The sequence below is a fragment of the Aspergillus viridinutans genome (assembly GCF_018404265.1).
Source record: "Aspergillus viridinutans IFM 47045 DNA, scaffold_1, whole genome shotgun sequence".
Lineage (NCBI taxonomy): Eukaryota > Fungi > Ascomycota > Eurotiomycetes > Eurotiales > Aspergillaceae > Aspergillus > Aspergillus viridinutans.
In genome coordinates, this window is record NW_025091217.1 from 2,775,491 (window position 1) to 2,791,011 (window position 15,521).

Here is a 15,521-nt window from a genome sequence, read left to right on the forward strand (position 1 = left end):
AGCAGATGATAGCTGAGAATGCAGGTCTGAGGAGTAGATCAAGTGCTGCTGCGATCAGTGTCGGAGTCGGCTTGGAGAAACTTGCGATAAAGTCAGTCGTGAAGGCGGTATGGTCCGTGCATTTCCTTTTTAGGCATTAGCCTTTCTTGTGAAGACCCGTATTCTGCGATGATAGTGAATTACTGGAAGCAGTATAGCGTTCCTATTTTGGGGAAAGCGCCTCACTGCCACTTATCATGATGTGTGGTCTATAAAGACATTAATGTTTTTTTCATACCTTCTACAGCAGTAGCAGTCTTAAGTCTTCTTTCTCATAGACAATATAAAACATAAACTTATTACCTTAATAACTCTACCCCCTTTATTGCATACATAGTATTGAATACCACCATACTTGGATATACACTTAAATACGCAGTATCCATTCCAATATCCCTACTCTATGACGATTCGAATCATTCGACATCCGTACTATATAATTAATTTAACATCCTTGCCTTACTTTATGGTATTCGGTATCAGTGAATTGCGTGCAACCACAGAGAGGGCGGGAGTGGTGAGACATAATCATTGCAAAAATACCAAAGGCTATATAGTCCACCGCAACGCCACCTACTACAGTATTCACAGTTTAATCTTGAATCCGCTGCATATCCTTGTTAGTCTAACAACAGAGAATGGTATGTGAATATAGCCCTTCAAGCATAAATATGCCCACAGTCTCTCTTTCTCTTGACCTCTCCTTCCCTTCTCTATACACCGTTTCTCCCGTCTTTCCTGATCTTCATAACCGCCTGTTATCCTGCAAATTCATCACGTCTACTCTATTACTCCTTGATTCATCTCACAGTACCCTCTCTCAACTCTTGACTTTGATTCTACCGCAATGGCTACATACAGGACTGATGCCTCGTCAGAGCCGACCAAACGGTCACACTCATCAGCGTTCCCTGAGCGAGCCGTCCCCCGTTGTTAAAATATATTATACCACTATGACTATGGATATGAGACCCTAGACTGATGAGGACCATGTCCCGGGCGCCTTTTTGGCCTAGTGGTATTATAATTTAAAACCTATTATGATCAGTGATAGGCATAATCTTATGACCGACTTACCACAAAGCTACCAGCTCCGTTCCTTCTCATCGTTCTCCACCCTAACGCAGTTGCAGCTCGCGGTGAAAGCCATCCATGACCAGTTGGAGCAGAACAATGGGCAAGGTAACCAATGGCTGGTTATTATGGGTATGTCACAAGCCGCCATTGACAGGCTGAGCAATAAGCCCGGCTGCCTGCCGGGAATCGCGTTTCGATTTATGTGGATTGGGACGACAGGAATCATCAAAGTAGTCCCATCTATTGCACATGATCTGACCACATCGGGTGTGAGCCACTACATCGACCGGCAGTGCATTCGGATGGGAGTGGCAGACAGTGACGTTGTTTTGGGGACTTGCAGTCACGACACCTGGCACTGTTACTACCCATGGCAAACAGCCGGACAACTGCTTTTTTCCTCCTAACCGCCAGCCTCTAGGTGGCCAGTTCAATGGCTGGCCCTCACTCGTCATAGAAACGGGAGTTTCGGAGTCTTTGGAAAAGCTTCGTCGAGACGCCACTTGGTGGTTTCAGAATTCCTCTGGGGACACCAGAATCGTGATTCTCATCTCAATAAAAGCGGTCACCAAGCAGATCAGGTTCGAGAAATGGCAGCTTGCCCCTCCGAACCTTCCAAGACCTACAAGGCAAGCGATTGCTCAGCTACGTCAGCAGCCCAACCTGATGCCCCCTCTTGTCCAGCAGCAGGCGAACAGCCAAACCGCCTTCTGCCATCAGGAAGTAATCGTTACGCCCACTTCAATTACCGGAGGACCTCTTGTGATCCCTTTCAGAGCCATGTTTGATCGGCAGCCTACGGGAGCTGAAGGCGATATAGTTATCAACAACCAGGGCTTTCGCACCATTACGCGTTTTGTTTAAATGAACCTTGGTTGCCTTCTGCTGTCTATTTCTTTTAATGCGCTCTGCGTTTTCTGCGTTTCCTTGCTATCTTAATGCCTCGGTATAGGTTTTTCCATTGTTGTGATGGTTGTTCCCTCTGCTGTGGTACAAATGTAGAGGCTTGCAATCAATCAGCTTAGAATGACATTTTGACCTAACCCACTAAACCATAAAATAAGTCCGTCAAAAGAAGGTGGTGGTTTTTGGATTGTGTTTGCCCATTGCCAGGTGTCAAAGCTGTTCAGAATACTGTATGCTAGTACACAGACAAAAGCAAAGTCCAACCCACATCTAATCATACTCATGATCGGTCCATTCATCATCCGTCTCCCTCTCCCACAGATCATCCTCGTTGTTCTGCGGCTGCTTCACCGTGGTTGCGTTCTCGATTAACTCATCAATCCCCTCGATGTATGTCAATCGTGGCAATTTCTTGTCCTTCTGCAGATTCTCCAACTGCCTATCAAACACGTCGTCCGGAAGACCCTTAACCTGCGGCTTCATACCCTTCTCGTACCCATAGATACAGAGCGATTTGAGACTTAGTGGGAGATTATCCACGATCGCAAATGATGCATCCTCCACCTGGTCGGCGCCGATTCCTCGAGCCAAGTAGTAGAGGAGGTGGATGCCGAGGCTCAGATTCTTTAGTTCGGTAAACCCACGAAGAGAGCACGGTGACGATCGACAACTGACTGGGTCATCCTTCGCTTCAAGCTCCTGGAGTTCTTCTGCCCACTCCTGTTGATAAATGGGGTGGGATCTCAACGATGGGCCGTCACTGGCAAAGAAAGCTTGTCCTAGGCTGGGGTCGAAGGTCTCGGCCAGTGGTGTTTCTGCCTCCACATCCAAATCCAGATGCAGCAACGAATGACCGTGCAGGAGGAGAGCCCTAAGGACATGATCCGGACTGAATATGCTCAACGAGCCATCGCTCGAGCCTCGGCCACCGACTGCATAGGTAAACTCTTCCAGCCGTTTAGCCGACTCGATGACCTGCACCAGATGATGGTAATCCAAACTGGAGTTTCGAATGGTAATTTTGGTATAATTCGCTGATTGGGGCGGGGGTTCCACACTGGCACTCTCCGTGCCCATAATGGCGTCGACCCGGATGGATTCCACTCCGGGCAGCCGGCACACCAAGTTCAGGCTGCCGTACAGGTCATAGGGCTGGTAATAGAACCAGCGATAGATTCTTGTATCAGCATCGACAAGGAATCGAACCTTGCGAAGATATTGCAGGAATGGCATAGTCTCCGGCGGGCCACTACTCGCACGGTCTAGGAAATGCTTGAAGAAATAATCCGTCTCTCGGAGTGGAGTCCCATTGGCTTGTGCAGTCAGTTTCGACAGCCTCGAAGGTTCCTTGCCGACAGGGCAGAAATTCAGCGATTCCAACAGCGGCGAGACGCTGACCAGCAACGCTGCCAACGCCTGGGCGAGAAACGGGGTTCGCGGGTCATGATGGCTAGTCAAATTCAGGCTCGGGTGTTTTAGAAGTCACTTGCTCTGAGGACATGAAAGCCGCATCATGAGATAGTAGGAGAACAAAGAAGGGTGCGGGAAGGGGGGAATCATACTCCATGCTGGCCGGATTTTGGAGTAGGATGTTGAGCATCTTCTCCTGTTCTTGCGGAGACTCAAAGCCGGCCCGCCGAATTGCTGCGGTCAAGCGCTCCTGGTCTTTTGGTCGGAGGGACCGCTGAGGGGGCTTCACTGTGTACGACTGCACGATTCCATAACCTACCGATGGGGATCGGTTCAGCTCTATATGGCGAACGTACCGCCCATATTGAGGGGTTTTGAGAATCGACCGGAGGATTTTGAAGGCCACAGCCAAATCTAAGGTCTCTCGTAGTTTTACTCGGCGGTATTTGCGCCGAGTGGTCATGTCACAAAGACGATGCCAACGGTGGCATTGTAGAGAGAGCGCTGTCGCATCTGCAGGTGATGGAAGGTAAGAAAGGATGCGCAGGAGAACCTCGTCTGGGAGGGATTGGACAGACATTTTGATAGAACGAGGCGCTGGATATATCCAAACAATCAGCCCACCGGGAGAAAGATTGATACAGAGTCTAGTCGAGAGAAAAGGAGAGGGAGGACAGGATGTTTGATATTATTAGCGTTCCGGATCATAAATAGTTCACTACTAGGTAGTTAGTTAACTAGTTAATGTATTTCCCTACCGAGTCGATCACCTTGTATTCCATATAAAATGGCCGTTTTCAAGGCCTTAATATCTCAATAACCATCTAGTGACTACTCCATACAACTGCACTCTAACAGATGCAGAAGCCTTTGATATTATTCTATAAGTTGATATTCATCCCCTCAGGCTCTGTGAACACATGTACTATATCTAGTGAATTGACGTACTCCGATCAGCCCGCTGGAAGTTCCATACACTCCCAATGACCAAGTATATATATCCCATTGCATATGAGATATTGTCGCCAACACAACTTAAGATACAGATTAATTGCTAATAGTTTACGGGAATGCTAAGACCTTGACAGAAGAAGCTGTCAACGCAGATTCCAATTCCATGAGTCTAGCCAACCAGAAGCTTCCCAGCATCTACGTATGAAGTGTGAGCTCCAACTTACAAACGAGAAGCAGTGGATCAATATCAAACTTTGTCAAGCGATGATCAGGATGTGCAATTGAACCGGTAACAATCAGAACCAGGGTGAAATTGCCATTATGTGCATGATCACCGTTTTAAACTGTCCCTACTAGACTTCTACTGTACTCCTCTACCTATTTAGCCGACCTTCTACAACGGAACCCTCAGGAATCGTGGGGATGCTAGGTATGGAGTCTACTTACAGAACTCTGAGGATTCCCCTCATTAGACTCACCGGCAGACATGTATCTACAGCATCTGGAACACGGAGGCTTCTTGGTCCTGGGGGCTGGGACTATTGAGAAATGGCCTTCGGATTGCTCAGGAAATTTGATGCCGGAGTACAGTCGTCCATCAATAACACATTTCCGAGGAGCACCAGAATTTGCAAGTCACCTGGATAGACCTTGTCAACATCTTCTATTTGCATTATTGCCATTGAGTATTATTATTATCGTGTTCTCCAAGTCTAGAACGCACTGGATTACCAAGAAGACCAGAGGCATTGCAATCAATGTAGGTAAGGTTACTTCGGAGTTGTAATTCCACCTCGGTGGTTCAAATGATCATAGGGAATTCGACACCAAACCCTCATGATAATGGTTTAGTAAACACCAGGAGGTATGATAGACTTTATTACTCAAAGATATATAATCATCTTCCAAAATATTATCTATCCTTCCATCACTCCTGGTCAGTATCTAGTCATAGTCGGATAAATTCAGCGCTGGTCTCTTAAACTCATTTTGTCTGCCCCACGTCAGCCCCTCCAGGCGGACCCCAACAGGCCGATTGACGACATACTCCCTTACTAGTACCTTGGTACTAGGATAGCCATAGCTAAGGTACGTTCCCAGGTTCCAAGCAGGCCAGCTGTTTTTCCGGCCTGCATCATCGCCCTCCCTGCTTCCCGTTTCTAGAATTTCATCAACTCCCTTTCTCTCCTCCATCTATCTATACCCTCAGACTGAATCTGAACTCCTCACATACCTCTCTCCTCTTCTAGGTACGGAATTTATTTATTTGTGCGCGACTCCTCAATCTGCTGCATTCCCTTGTTAATACCCCTCCATCTCCTGCCCCGCACTGACGCAAGAGCTCTCCTACTATAGATCAACTCCGGCTACACAGCAGTCACAATGCCTGGTTTTTCGCAGGCTACAGAGCTCGGTGCCTGGAAGGAGCTCCAGGAGCACCACAACTCCCTCGGGCGCAACATTGTCCTCAAGGAATACTTTGAGAAGGATCCTCAGCGCTTCGAGAAGTTCAGCCGTACCTTCGCCAACCCGATCGACAACACCGAGATCCTCTTCGACTTTTCCAAGAATTTCCTCACTGAGGAGACCCTTGCCCTCCTGGTCAAGCTCGCCAGAGAAGCCGGCGTTGAGGAACTCCGCGATGCTATGTTCAAGGGCGAGCCCATCAACTTCACCGAGAACCGTGCGGTCTACCACGTCGCTCTGCGCAATGTCACCAACCAGCCCATGCAGGTCAACGGCAACAGCGTCGTTGAGGATGTCAACTCCGTGCTTGAGCACATGAAGGAGTTCTCGGAGCAGGTCAGAAGCGGTGAATGGAAGGGTTACACAGGCAAGAAGATCAAGACAATCGTCAACATCGGTATCGGTGGTTCTGATCTGTAAGTTTACTGCTTTACCCTTTACTTTGGGTCAATTCTTTCGCTGAGCCATTGCTAACGCGCCCAATAGCGGCCCTGTCATGGTGACCGAGGCGCTCAAGCCTTATGGCGCCGAGGACATGACCCTTCATTTCGTCTCGAACATTGACGGAACCCACATCGCTGAAGCTCTCAAGCACTCCGACCCCGAGACCACTCTTTTCCTGATTGCTTCCAAGACATTCACCACTGCAGAGACCACCACCAACGCAAACTCCGCGAAGAAGTGGTTCCTTGAATCTGCCAAGGATGAAGCCCACATTGCTAAGCACTTCGTCGCTCTCTCCACCAACGAGGAGGAGGTGACCAAGTTTGGTATTGACAAGAAGAACATGTTCGGTTTTGCGTCCTGGGTCGGCGGCCGCTACTCCGTGTGGAGCGCCATTGGTCTCTCTGTTGCCCTTTACATCGGCTTCGACAACTTCCATCAATTCCTGGCTGGTGCCCACGCCATGGATAAGCACTTCCGCGAGACTCCCCTCGAGAAGAACATTCCTGTTCTCGGTGGTCTGCTGAGCGTCTGGTACAGCGACTTCTTCGGCGCCCAGACCCACCTCGTAGCACCTTTCGACCAGTACCTGCATCGCTTCCCCGCCTACCTGCAGCAGCTCTCCATGGAGAGTAACGGCAAGGCTATCACCCGCACTGGAGAATACGTCAAGTACACCACTGGCCCCATTCTGTTCGGTGAGCCTGCCACCAACGCCCAGCACAGCTTTTTCCAGCTGCTGCACCAGGGTACCAAGCTTATTCCTTCGGATTTCATCATGGCTGCTGAGTCGCACAACCCCGTCGAAGAGGGCAAGCACCAGCGCATGCTGGCTTCCAACTTCCTTGCTCAGTCCGAGGCCTTGATGGTCGGAAAGACTCCCGAGCAGGTCAAGACCGAAGGCGCCCCGGACAACCTGGTGCCTCACAAGACCTTCCTGGGTAACCGCCCAACCACCTCCATCCTCGCCCAGAAGATCACTCCCTCCACTCTCGGTGCCCTGATTGCTTACTATGAGCACCTCACCTTCACCGAGGGTGCCGTGTGGAACATCAACTCCTTCGACCAGTGGGGTGTCGAATTGGGCAAGGTCCTTGCCAAGAAGATCCAGAAGGAGCTGGAGACACCCGAAGCAGGTGGTGACCACGACGCTTCCACCAGCGGCTTGCTGCTGGCCTTCAAGAAGAAGGCCAACCTGGCTTAAATCTTGCTGCCAATATCGGCCGGTCAAGTCCAAACCAAACTACAAAAATGTAATTCTTCACGACTCATGAGTGATCGCTTCTTTCTTCCATAGCACACAATTGAAATGAAAGTCATCAACCCAAGATAGTGCCCATCTCGTAGAACACTTTTCAGATCTCTCGTGTATATATCGGGTTGTGATAACAGAACCAGACGTTTGGAATTAAATAAAATTATAGATATCTATGGGACCAAATTTGAATCGCAAAGAAACATATCACGACTATCTATTCGCGATGGGTGTCAGAATTAGGTTGATTGACCGTGGGAGATCGTTTCGGCGAATTGGGGGAGACTCTTTGTTGATCCTGCGGCAGCCAATGTCCAGTGTCAAACTCCGAATCATTCCACGAGGGAAGCTCAGTACGCCTCTTTGGTGGCCAACAAATCTTCTAACATGTTCCTTTCCCAGAGACGATTATCACATATACCATTCCTAGCACGGTATTATGCATTGATAATTGTTGCTTTGTCGCAGGTCGCGGCTGCGGGGAAGAGTGATGTCGCCAGTGGCAGGGCTGTATACAGCTATGGACAGCCTATGCCGGTGACCTGTTTGAACCGGACAATGTGAGTAATGCAGATATCGATCAGGAAGATTCGGTCTCGTTGAATATAACGTACTAACTGCCTGTTTAGTGACTCTGGGGAACATGTAACGCCTCCCCCTTTCCGCTCTCTCCTTACGGCTTGTCGCTGGGCATGCCGATGCTGAGATATCTCTCTACAACGCAGTCCTTCCATATGCCCTCTGGCTAACAACACTCTTACTGTACAGATCATGGACAATCTCGGCAAGCTGCAATACATTCCCTTCCCAACCTGCAACGAGACTTTCCTCCCCCTCGCCCTCCGCTACGGCGTGACAGAAACAATCAATTGCACCATCAGCTCGCTCCCGGACGAGCTCTACCACCTCCTAGAATACTACGTCCACTCGGATGTACCACTAGCCTGTCGCGTACCCACCGCACCCCTTGCCCCATCCGCGCAAGCAGGCCCATCCCCTGATACCAAGAAGAGCGAAAACACCGACCTCTCCCCCCTCGACAATGGCGGACCGGCATACACACCCCTTACCTTCGCTCTACAGGGCACTCTGCAGCGCAGCCACCTACACATCTGGACAGACATGAACGTCCTCGTGCACAATATCCCCTCGGCCTCCGCGTCCAGCAAGACCAAGAAAAGTAACCGGAAGGGCAAGCATGCGAGCCCGGGGTACGTCGTGGCCGGCACCGCCTACTCGATTCCCGAGTTTGACGGCCCTGTTCCGAAGGACAACGACGCTGACGAGAATAACGCGGCTGTTGCTGTTTCCGAGGCGGCGCGCGATCCATGGACGGCCGGCCACGGCACGAAGGTCATTCGCGGCGAGCCGCTCACGTTCACCTTCCATGTTAGCTGGGTTGAAGGCGGGAAGGGGATCTGGTGGCCTGCTGGGGGCCCGGATTCTGCGGAGGGATCGTCTGGCGTAGCGTCGTTCTTCTCCAGGTTGTTCTTCTTCGTCCTGGCTGCGGGTATCGGGGCTGTTGTGGCGTTGTACTGGGAGCGGAATGGGGCGCGCCGACGGGCTGGATGGCGCGGAGATGGGATTTTGGGTGCCTCTACTCCTCGCGGGAAAGGGTCAGTCGGGATCGCGTACGGCAATGGGGGTAAAATAAACGGGTATGGGGGTTACTCGCCTGCGAGCACTCCCTCTGTGGTCGCTACTGGTGGTGGAGGTTATGGATATGGGGGATACGGGAAGAAGGACTGAGGTGTTGTATACGACTGTATGCGGATGATTGTATATCTCATGTCTATATCTGATTCTGACGAAAATGAACTTCTTGAATACCACTCAAACGGACCCATTGTTTTCTGGATAGATGCCAAATAGAAAAACAGCTAGAAGATAGTTATACATGACAGGAAATACTTTTCCGCAAGCACTTTCTCTCGCTCGCAGAGTCCACTTCATCTCTCTCATCACAGTCCCTGAATCTGATGCATGCCGTCTCTCTATGTACACCAGCCTCGTCGAAAAACCACCACTTAACATATCTTACCAGCCCTGCGCCCTCATACGCTGGATCTTGTTCACAGTCTCCTTGAACGAGAACTTGAACAGCTTCCGCCACCGCTCCATCCTCAAATTCTTCTGCATCTGGCCCCTCCGCACATGGAACTTCTGCGAATGCCACTGCGACCGCACCTTGTTCGTCGTGATATTCCCCTGCAGCATGCGCAGCGCCGTCGTCAGATCCACCCCCTTCTCCGGCTCCACGTGCACCTGGCGACCCAGCGTAGGCCCCAATTTCAGCTCCACCCGGCGGAGCGGCTGTTTGTAGCTGTCTGTCTCGGGGGCCATGCTGACCGCACGCGAGAGAGAAAGGGGGTCGAAGGGCTGCTGGGAGGACTGGCTTCCTTCTGTGGCATCGCGATTGCTGTTGTTGAAGTTGAGTTGGTTGAGGATCCGGTCGAAGTCGGCGGAGTTGGAGTTGGATGCTGTGCTGCTGCTGGTTTGGACCTTGGATTGATCCTGGGTTGACGCGGGGGTCGTAGAGGTCAGTTGGCCCTTTCTACTGGGAGGAGTTTGTAAGAGGGAATTGGATGTTGAGAAGTATCGGAGGGCGTTCTGTCCGCGGAAGATGATGGGTTGCGTGGTGTATAGCGAGGTTGTCGGCCTCAAGCGGAGGCATCGAGCCACGGATCGTGCCTCCATCTTTGCAATATTGAGAAATTGGTGATATGTATGAAGTATGTATGAAGAGGGATGAGTAGAACCGCTAATATCAAAAGGAAAATATAGTTGGTTCGTCAAGATAGAGAACAGTCTCGGCGTAGCTATATCTCGCTGGAAATCTTGCGGAGATTCTCAAGACGGAAATCTGCACTCACGTGACTTGGCATTTTCTATAGATGCTCCGCAGCCGAAACGACTCAACATTCGAGAACATCAATTGACAAGCCAGATTTGTTTCTCTAGACGAATTCAGACCGCAGGGCAGCTCGCAACATCAACAGTACAACCTGCAGTATTCCAACTGCCATAAAAGAGCCATGTCCTCAATCACAATAGCAACCCTTCCCCGCATGACTCGGGATGCTCTCTCCGAGCTTCTTCTCTCTACCAGTTCTCCCAACAAGCTTGCCATCATCGACGTAAGAGATTCCGGTACGACGAAAAACCACCTATCCATCTTTCCGCTCTTTTCTAATTGATTTCTTTCCTTGCAGACCACATCGGCGGGCATATTCACACCTCCACCTGGGTACCAAGCTCAACACTCGACTATCGCATGCCAGAACTGGTCCGAACGCTCAAAGACAAAGAAAAGGTGGTATTCCACTGTGCTCTGAGCCAACAGCGCGGACCATCTGCCGCCCTCCGCTACGCGCGAGAGCGAGAGGCAGCATTGGGTCCTGAAGAGAGCAAGAAGCAACAGGTCTATGTCCTCGAGGGCGGGTTTGTCCAGTGGCAGGAGAAATATGGTAAAGACACCCGGCTGACAGAGGCGTACGTCGAGGATATATGGAGGGAGTATTGAGACACGCTCGGTCGTCTCGTAACAGTGATCCCATTGCGATATACACCACTTTCCATCGATTTCACAGGCCTCGCGAGCAGGACTCGGGTCTGGTTTACCGCGGCCGGATAGAGGGTATACGTCTCTGCCGGTGAGATCCAGAACCAGTTCCACGCTACGCTGGACTGGTGTTTCGGGATATGGCGGGTACTAACGCTGCAAACGCGATGGCGCAATGCTTATACAGCCTTCTAACGCAACCACTTGTCTATAAACGCTAAGAGCTTGTGAATACCGCTTCTATATATACATCTATCATACAGTTGTCTTCATAAGTACGCAGAAAGAATCGCAGGTATTACTGCAATTGTTACATCTGAACAGTCCCACCGAATCCAACGGGTCTCCTTCTTCCACCATTCTCCGGAATGATGGCCATGAACTTGTAGAGCTTTCCCATGCCGCCCCCGCCCCTCTCGATCAATCTCTTCCACCCACTTTCGAGCGTCTTGCGCTTCTCTTCATCCTGCACTCCCTTGAGCAGTTGCCGCATCCGCTCCGCGATGCCCATGACCTGCAGGAAATCTCCCTGCTCTACCGGTCCGTGGACCTCAACACCCTCACTAGCTTCAATGGCCGCCTCCGCAAGAGCCATGAAATCAACGTCAGCACTAACGTCGACCTGCCCCGGCGATGAGAGTGCCGGCACATTCCGATGATGCTGGATCCCGCGGAGCGAATTGATAGGGATGGTCGACATCGTTCCGTAATCCATGATCAGCGCTGCTCCAGATGGTACCCGCTTCGGCTGCGCGGCGGCTGCATTCCGCGAGCCCACAGTTCGAGGCGGTTGTGACGAACCGCCAATGCGACGAGCAAAGTCGGATGCATATATGCGGCTTTCCGGACTGACTTCGATCGTAGCACCTGGCGTAGACTTGAGCTTTCGGTAGCGCTCTGAAATCTCCGGGATGACAAGAGAAGACGGAGTCGATGCCTTGGCTAGTGTCAGCTTGAATTCGGGCTCGCCTTCGAGATTCTCTTCGACTGCTTTGGGATTCAATGTAACCATGATCTCGCGCCATTGGGGGGTGTTGGCGGGTTTCATGGGTTGGTGCAGCTTCGCAGGGCCGGTAGGAGTCACAATCTCGTTCTGCTCGGACTGATTCTCAGGCGCTGGGGGGATGGACTCGAAAGCGTGGATTGGAAGTGCATCGAAGAATTCGTGGGCAAAAATGAATGGTGTTTTGTCTTCCTCTGCATAACTGTCTCAGTAACTGGCCCTTCAAAAGTCTGGAAGCTCAATGCAGTCTCACCATGAGGCAGTAATCGGATATCCTCTACCCAGATCACCGGAACATTGAAATACTTGCTGATGCTCTTGTGATCAATATCCGTCTCCTCCATAGCCGCGTCACCGCAAAGTCGCTGTTTCTGGAGCTCTCTTAACGTCGGGCTAGCTTCAACCAGATAGATAGCTTCGAGACTCGACGCAAAGCTCTTGAAGTTCCTGAACGTCTAGCCGAGAAGCTCTATCAGCATGAGACATCCCAATCCGACTGCCGAGGACGAAATAACTCACACGTAACATGTCGTCCATCAGTGTACCCCTCCCCGGTCCAACCTCTATGAGCTGCACCCCGCTGCGTTTCCGCCCTTGGGCCATCCATTCTGTGATCGTCCATATACCCACCAACTCCCCGAAGACTTGTGAGATTTCAGGCGAGGTTACGAAATCTCCCTTCTTTCCGAACACTTCGCCGCCGCCCTCAGGTCGAGTCGTGTAATAGCCTCCCTCTGGAGATGTGAGAACTTGGCGCATAAAGGCCGCTATCGGGATCGGCCCTGTGACCTAAAAACAAGCAGTTTGTCAGCTATAGTTCAAGAGCTCGCCGCAAGGCTGAACGCAAGAGAGTGTCCAGATACCTTGATCGCATTCGCTAGAGTTTTCGCGAGCGGTGTAGACCACTGTCTCTGATCAAATGTTGAGGAGCATCGGTGCGACCCTATCCGTAGGTTTCGACACTGATATGTTCGAACATGTCGGGTCAAAGCACGCTTCGTCGCACTATTCATCTTTTGAGTGCGGTCTTCTCAAGCACGTGCGGCTGGGGACGGCCTTTCAATCTGATAAGGTCAATGACCCGTGCGCATCGGGGGAGGTTCAATGATGATCAGATATTTTCAAGAAGGACGCGGCTTGTGAGATAGACTGCTCCAGGTAGGCTACGTAGCTATTCCCACATCCTCCGTTGTTCATATCTCCAATTTCTCCGCAATAAGGTTTCAGAGCACGTGATGTTATCTTATCAATTGTCCGTTAATTTACAGTGATTAACCTCCACTATTGCGTCTTATCGTCAAGATCGACAGAATAAATTGGTCGCAGAGCGTGCACCCGAAAGCCTGGTTTGTGAAAAGAAAAGTCCCTGCTGTACTCAGCACTGGGCTGGTGCGGAAAGAGGACATGATTTTCCCTTGAAGAAAAGAAAAAAACAAGAGATTCGGTGATAGCATGGCCCGGCCATTTCGAGGCACAACGCGCTAGTTCATCGGTGCCGTCCACCCCTATGACCAGAGTTCTGTCTGGGTGCATCGACCATCATTTGATCGCTATAAAGTCCAGTCTCTTGCGTATTCTGGTTTGTTTGTCTGCCAGCTCGTCCGTACGCTCGGTTGCCTCTCGCATTGCGCCTGTTGTAACGGCCATTGCCTCGAAAATCTTCCTGAGGAAGCAATTGGTCATCTCCTTCAGCGAAACCGTATCTTCCATTCTGCACGGCAGGTTCCGCTCTCCGGTTTAGACGACGCTCGCGATCCGCTTGCTCTCGTAGATTGCTGAATGAGGACGGAGGATTCTGTACGTGCTGAGAAGGTGTCGGTTCGGCCGTGGAGGGCTTGAACCGCATGGACAAAATTCTGCCGTCAGCCTTTGAGTTTGTTAGTCAGTGAAAAGGAATTGTAACATTCAGTTGGGAGTATCACCCTTTGGTTGTGGAAGTTGGCGATGGCGTTTTCTGCGGACGATTTATCGGCGAATGTGATCTCGGCTGTGACAGTAGGATGCTGCGAGGTGATCCAACAGCTCAATATCTGTCCCGATAACGGTTCAATAGCGGATTGGATGTCTGCTGCTGTGGTGCGTGGAGCGAAATTGCTCCCAATCACGACGAAAGACCCTGACCCTGATCCTCGAATAGTTATACCAACAGGATTGTCGCGCACCGTTGATTGACCGCTCGCTGGATTGAGCGCTGAAAGAAGGCGTTCCTCGTCTGGGCGACGTTTGCTGGTGCGTTTTGGTTGCGAGTTCGCTGCTCTTACCGGCGCTGACTGTGTGCGATAATTCTTCGTAGTTTTCAATGTAGCTGATGCGGAAGGCTGATAGTACAGTAATCCAATGTTAGTCTTGACCGTGTGCTAAATAGTATGAAGGCGCATATTCCACAATACCTTTACGACACCAATCCGACTGGCGAGACTCCCTGGCTTCGCTTTCTGAGACTTGCTTCCAGCTCCCGCGCCTGCGGCGACAGGCTTTCTGTTTTTACCAAGGATTTTGCTCGCAAGTTCTTCATTCTTTCTCTTTTTGCGATCTAAATGCTCAGGTTGCAATTAGAAAGGCACATTTTCCGACGAGGATTCTGAGACGTATAGGACGCCTTACCGGCTTGGATGATGGCATCGAAGGAGACAGCTCCTTGGCTGGCGGCCATGACGAGAACGGCGCGCTTGGAACAGCACGTAACAAACGAACAAGGTGACACGAAAAGAGATATGTCAGGATAGAAGATAAACTCTTTTAAGTAGCGATGCAGGTTGATTTCAATTAGAGGCTGTTGTAGATAGGCAAAAGGGATGAGAAAGATGGCCCATAATTAATAAGGTGTGAGATATTTTCAGAGCTTATTGCTTCTGGGTGCAGCTAGCCGGCGCAGAGCAACACCAAAGTACTCCGTAGTCCCTACTAAGGATCCTGTACATCAGCTTCAGCAGCATCAATGATCCACCTAATCTCTTGTAATATTAATAGAGAATTGGCAAATCCTGCCACAAATAGATCCCAGACATTTAGAGAAGTTCTATAGGCATATAACAGTTTGTATCAGTCTTTTTTGTGGCTAATGTGAATCTAACCTCACAACTTCCTCTTCTAGCAGGTGCAATGTATTCTTTAATCGCAGTGAATATGGAAGCTGCAGCCTCCAGTGACCACTTTCTTCTGTCCAACATTGCCAAAATCTCTAACTATCTGATACCCTGCATTTGCCACTGGAGTATAGGTTCTGTTTAGTGATCTCTTGTGTTTCTCCCATCCTATCACTTAGTAATTGGTGCATTTACCAGGTTTCATTTCAGACATTGTGTATCCTTCTCAATCAACCTACTCCTCTGACGTATGAAAAGTCACGCAAGTCTTCTTTCCTGTCTAGCATGCGCAAGGACCAGACTGAGCTGAGGAACCGC

General features: G+C 50.4%; 8 protein-coding genes across 8 annotated transcripts; 4 read left to right on the plus strand and 4 right to left on the minus strand.

Moving 5' to 3' along the window:
• Positions 1-1,103: 1,103 nt before the first annotated feature.
• Positions 1,104-1,980, plus strand: Aspvir_000848 (uncharacterized protein; the record flags this gene model as incomplete). Its single annotated transcript, XM_043265980.1, has 2 exons — positions 1,104-1,245; positions 1,391-1,980. The coding sequence occupies 2 exons, from the start codon at positions 1,104-1,106 to the stop codon at positions 1,978-1,980; spliced, it is 732 nt and encodes a 243-aa protein (XP_043121915.1).
• Positions 1,981-2,292: 312 nt separating this feature from the next.
• On the minus strand, positions 2,293-4,012 carry Aspvir_000849 (uncharacterized protein; the record flags this gene model as incomplete). Its single annotated transcript, XM_043265981.1, has 2 exons — positions 2,293-3,472; positions 3,585-4,012. 2 exons carry the CDS (start codon positions 4,010-4,012, stop codon positions 2,293-2,295), a joined length of 1,608 nt encoding a protein of 535 aa, XP_043121916.1.
• A 1,757-nt stretch (positions 4,013-5,769) lies between these two features.
• Positions 5,770-7,501, plus strand: Aspvir_000850 (glucose-6-phosphate isomerase; the record flags this gene model as incomplete). Its single annotated transcript, XM_043265982.1, has 2 exons — positions 5,770-6,269; positions 6,340-7,501. 2 exons carry the CDS (start codon positions 5,770-5,772, stop codon positions 7,499-7,501), a joined length of 1,662 nt encoding a protein of 553 aa, XP_043121917.1.
• Positions 7,502-7,939: 438 nt separating this feature from the next.
• On the plus strand, positions 7,940-9,301 carry Aspvir_000851 (uncharacterized protein; the record flags this gene model as incomplete). The annotated part of the gene is made up of 3 exons (XM_043265983.1): positions 7,940-8,112; positions 8,182-8,197; positions 8,321-9,301. The coding sequence occupies 3 exons, from the start codon at positions 7,940-7,942 to the stop codon at positions 9,299-9,301; spliced, it is 1,170 nt and encodes a 389-aa protein (XP_043121918.1).
• A 288-nt stretch (positions 9,302-9,589) lies between these two features.
• On the minus strand, positions 9,590-10,249 carry Aspvir_000852 (mitochondrial 37S ribosomal protein bS21m; the record flags this gene model as incomplete). The annotated part of the gene is made up of 1 exon (XM_043265984.1): positions 9,590-10,249. The coding sequence occupies one exon, from the start codon at positions 10,247-10,249 to the stop codon at positions 9,590-9,592; it is 660 nt and encodes a 219-aa protein (XP_043121919.1).
• A 338-nt stretch (positions 10,250-10,587) lies between these two features.
• Aspvir_000853 (phosphatase YCH1) lies at positions 10,588-11,075 on the plus strand (the record flags this gene model as incomplete). Its single annotated transcript, XM_043265985.1, has 2 exons — positions 10,588-10,702; positions 10,765-11,075. The coding sequence occupies 2 exons, from the start codon at positions 10,588-10,590 to the stop codon at positions 11,073-11,075; spliced, it is 426 nt and encodes a 141-aa protein (XP_043121920.1).
• A 349-nt stretch (positions 11,076-11,424) lies between these two features.
• On the minus strand, positions 11,425-13,130 carry Aspvir_000854 (class I SAM-dependent methyltransferase; the record flags this gene model as incomplete). Its single annotated transcript, XM_043265986.1, has 4 exons — positions 11,425-12,311; positions 12,371-12,572; positions 12,637-12,906; positions 12,981-13,130. The coding sequence occupies 4 exons, from the start codon at positions 13,128-13,130 to the stop codon at positions 11,425-11,427; spliced, it is 1,509 nt and encodes a 502-aa protein (XP_043121921.1).
• Positions 13,131-13,603: 473 nt separating this feature from the next.
• On the minus strand, positions 13,604-14,770 carry Aspvir_000855 (RNA recognition motif domain-containing protein; the record flags this gene model as incomplete). Its single annotated transcript, XM_043265987.1, has 4 exons — positions 13,604-13,984; positions 14,040-14,435; positions 14,508-14,650; positions 14,722-14,770. The coding sequence occupies 4 exons, from the start codon at positions 14,768-14,770 to the stop codon at positions 13,604-13,606; spliced, it is 969 nt and encodes a 322-aa protein (XP_043121922.1).
• Positions 14,771-15,521: the final 751 nt, after the last annotated feature.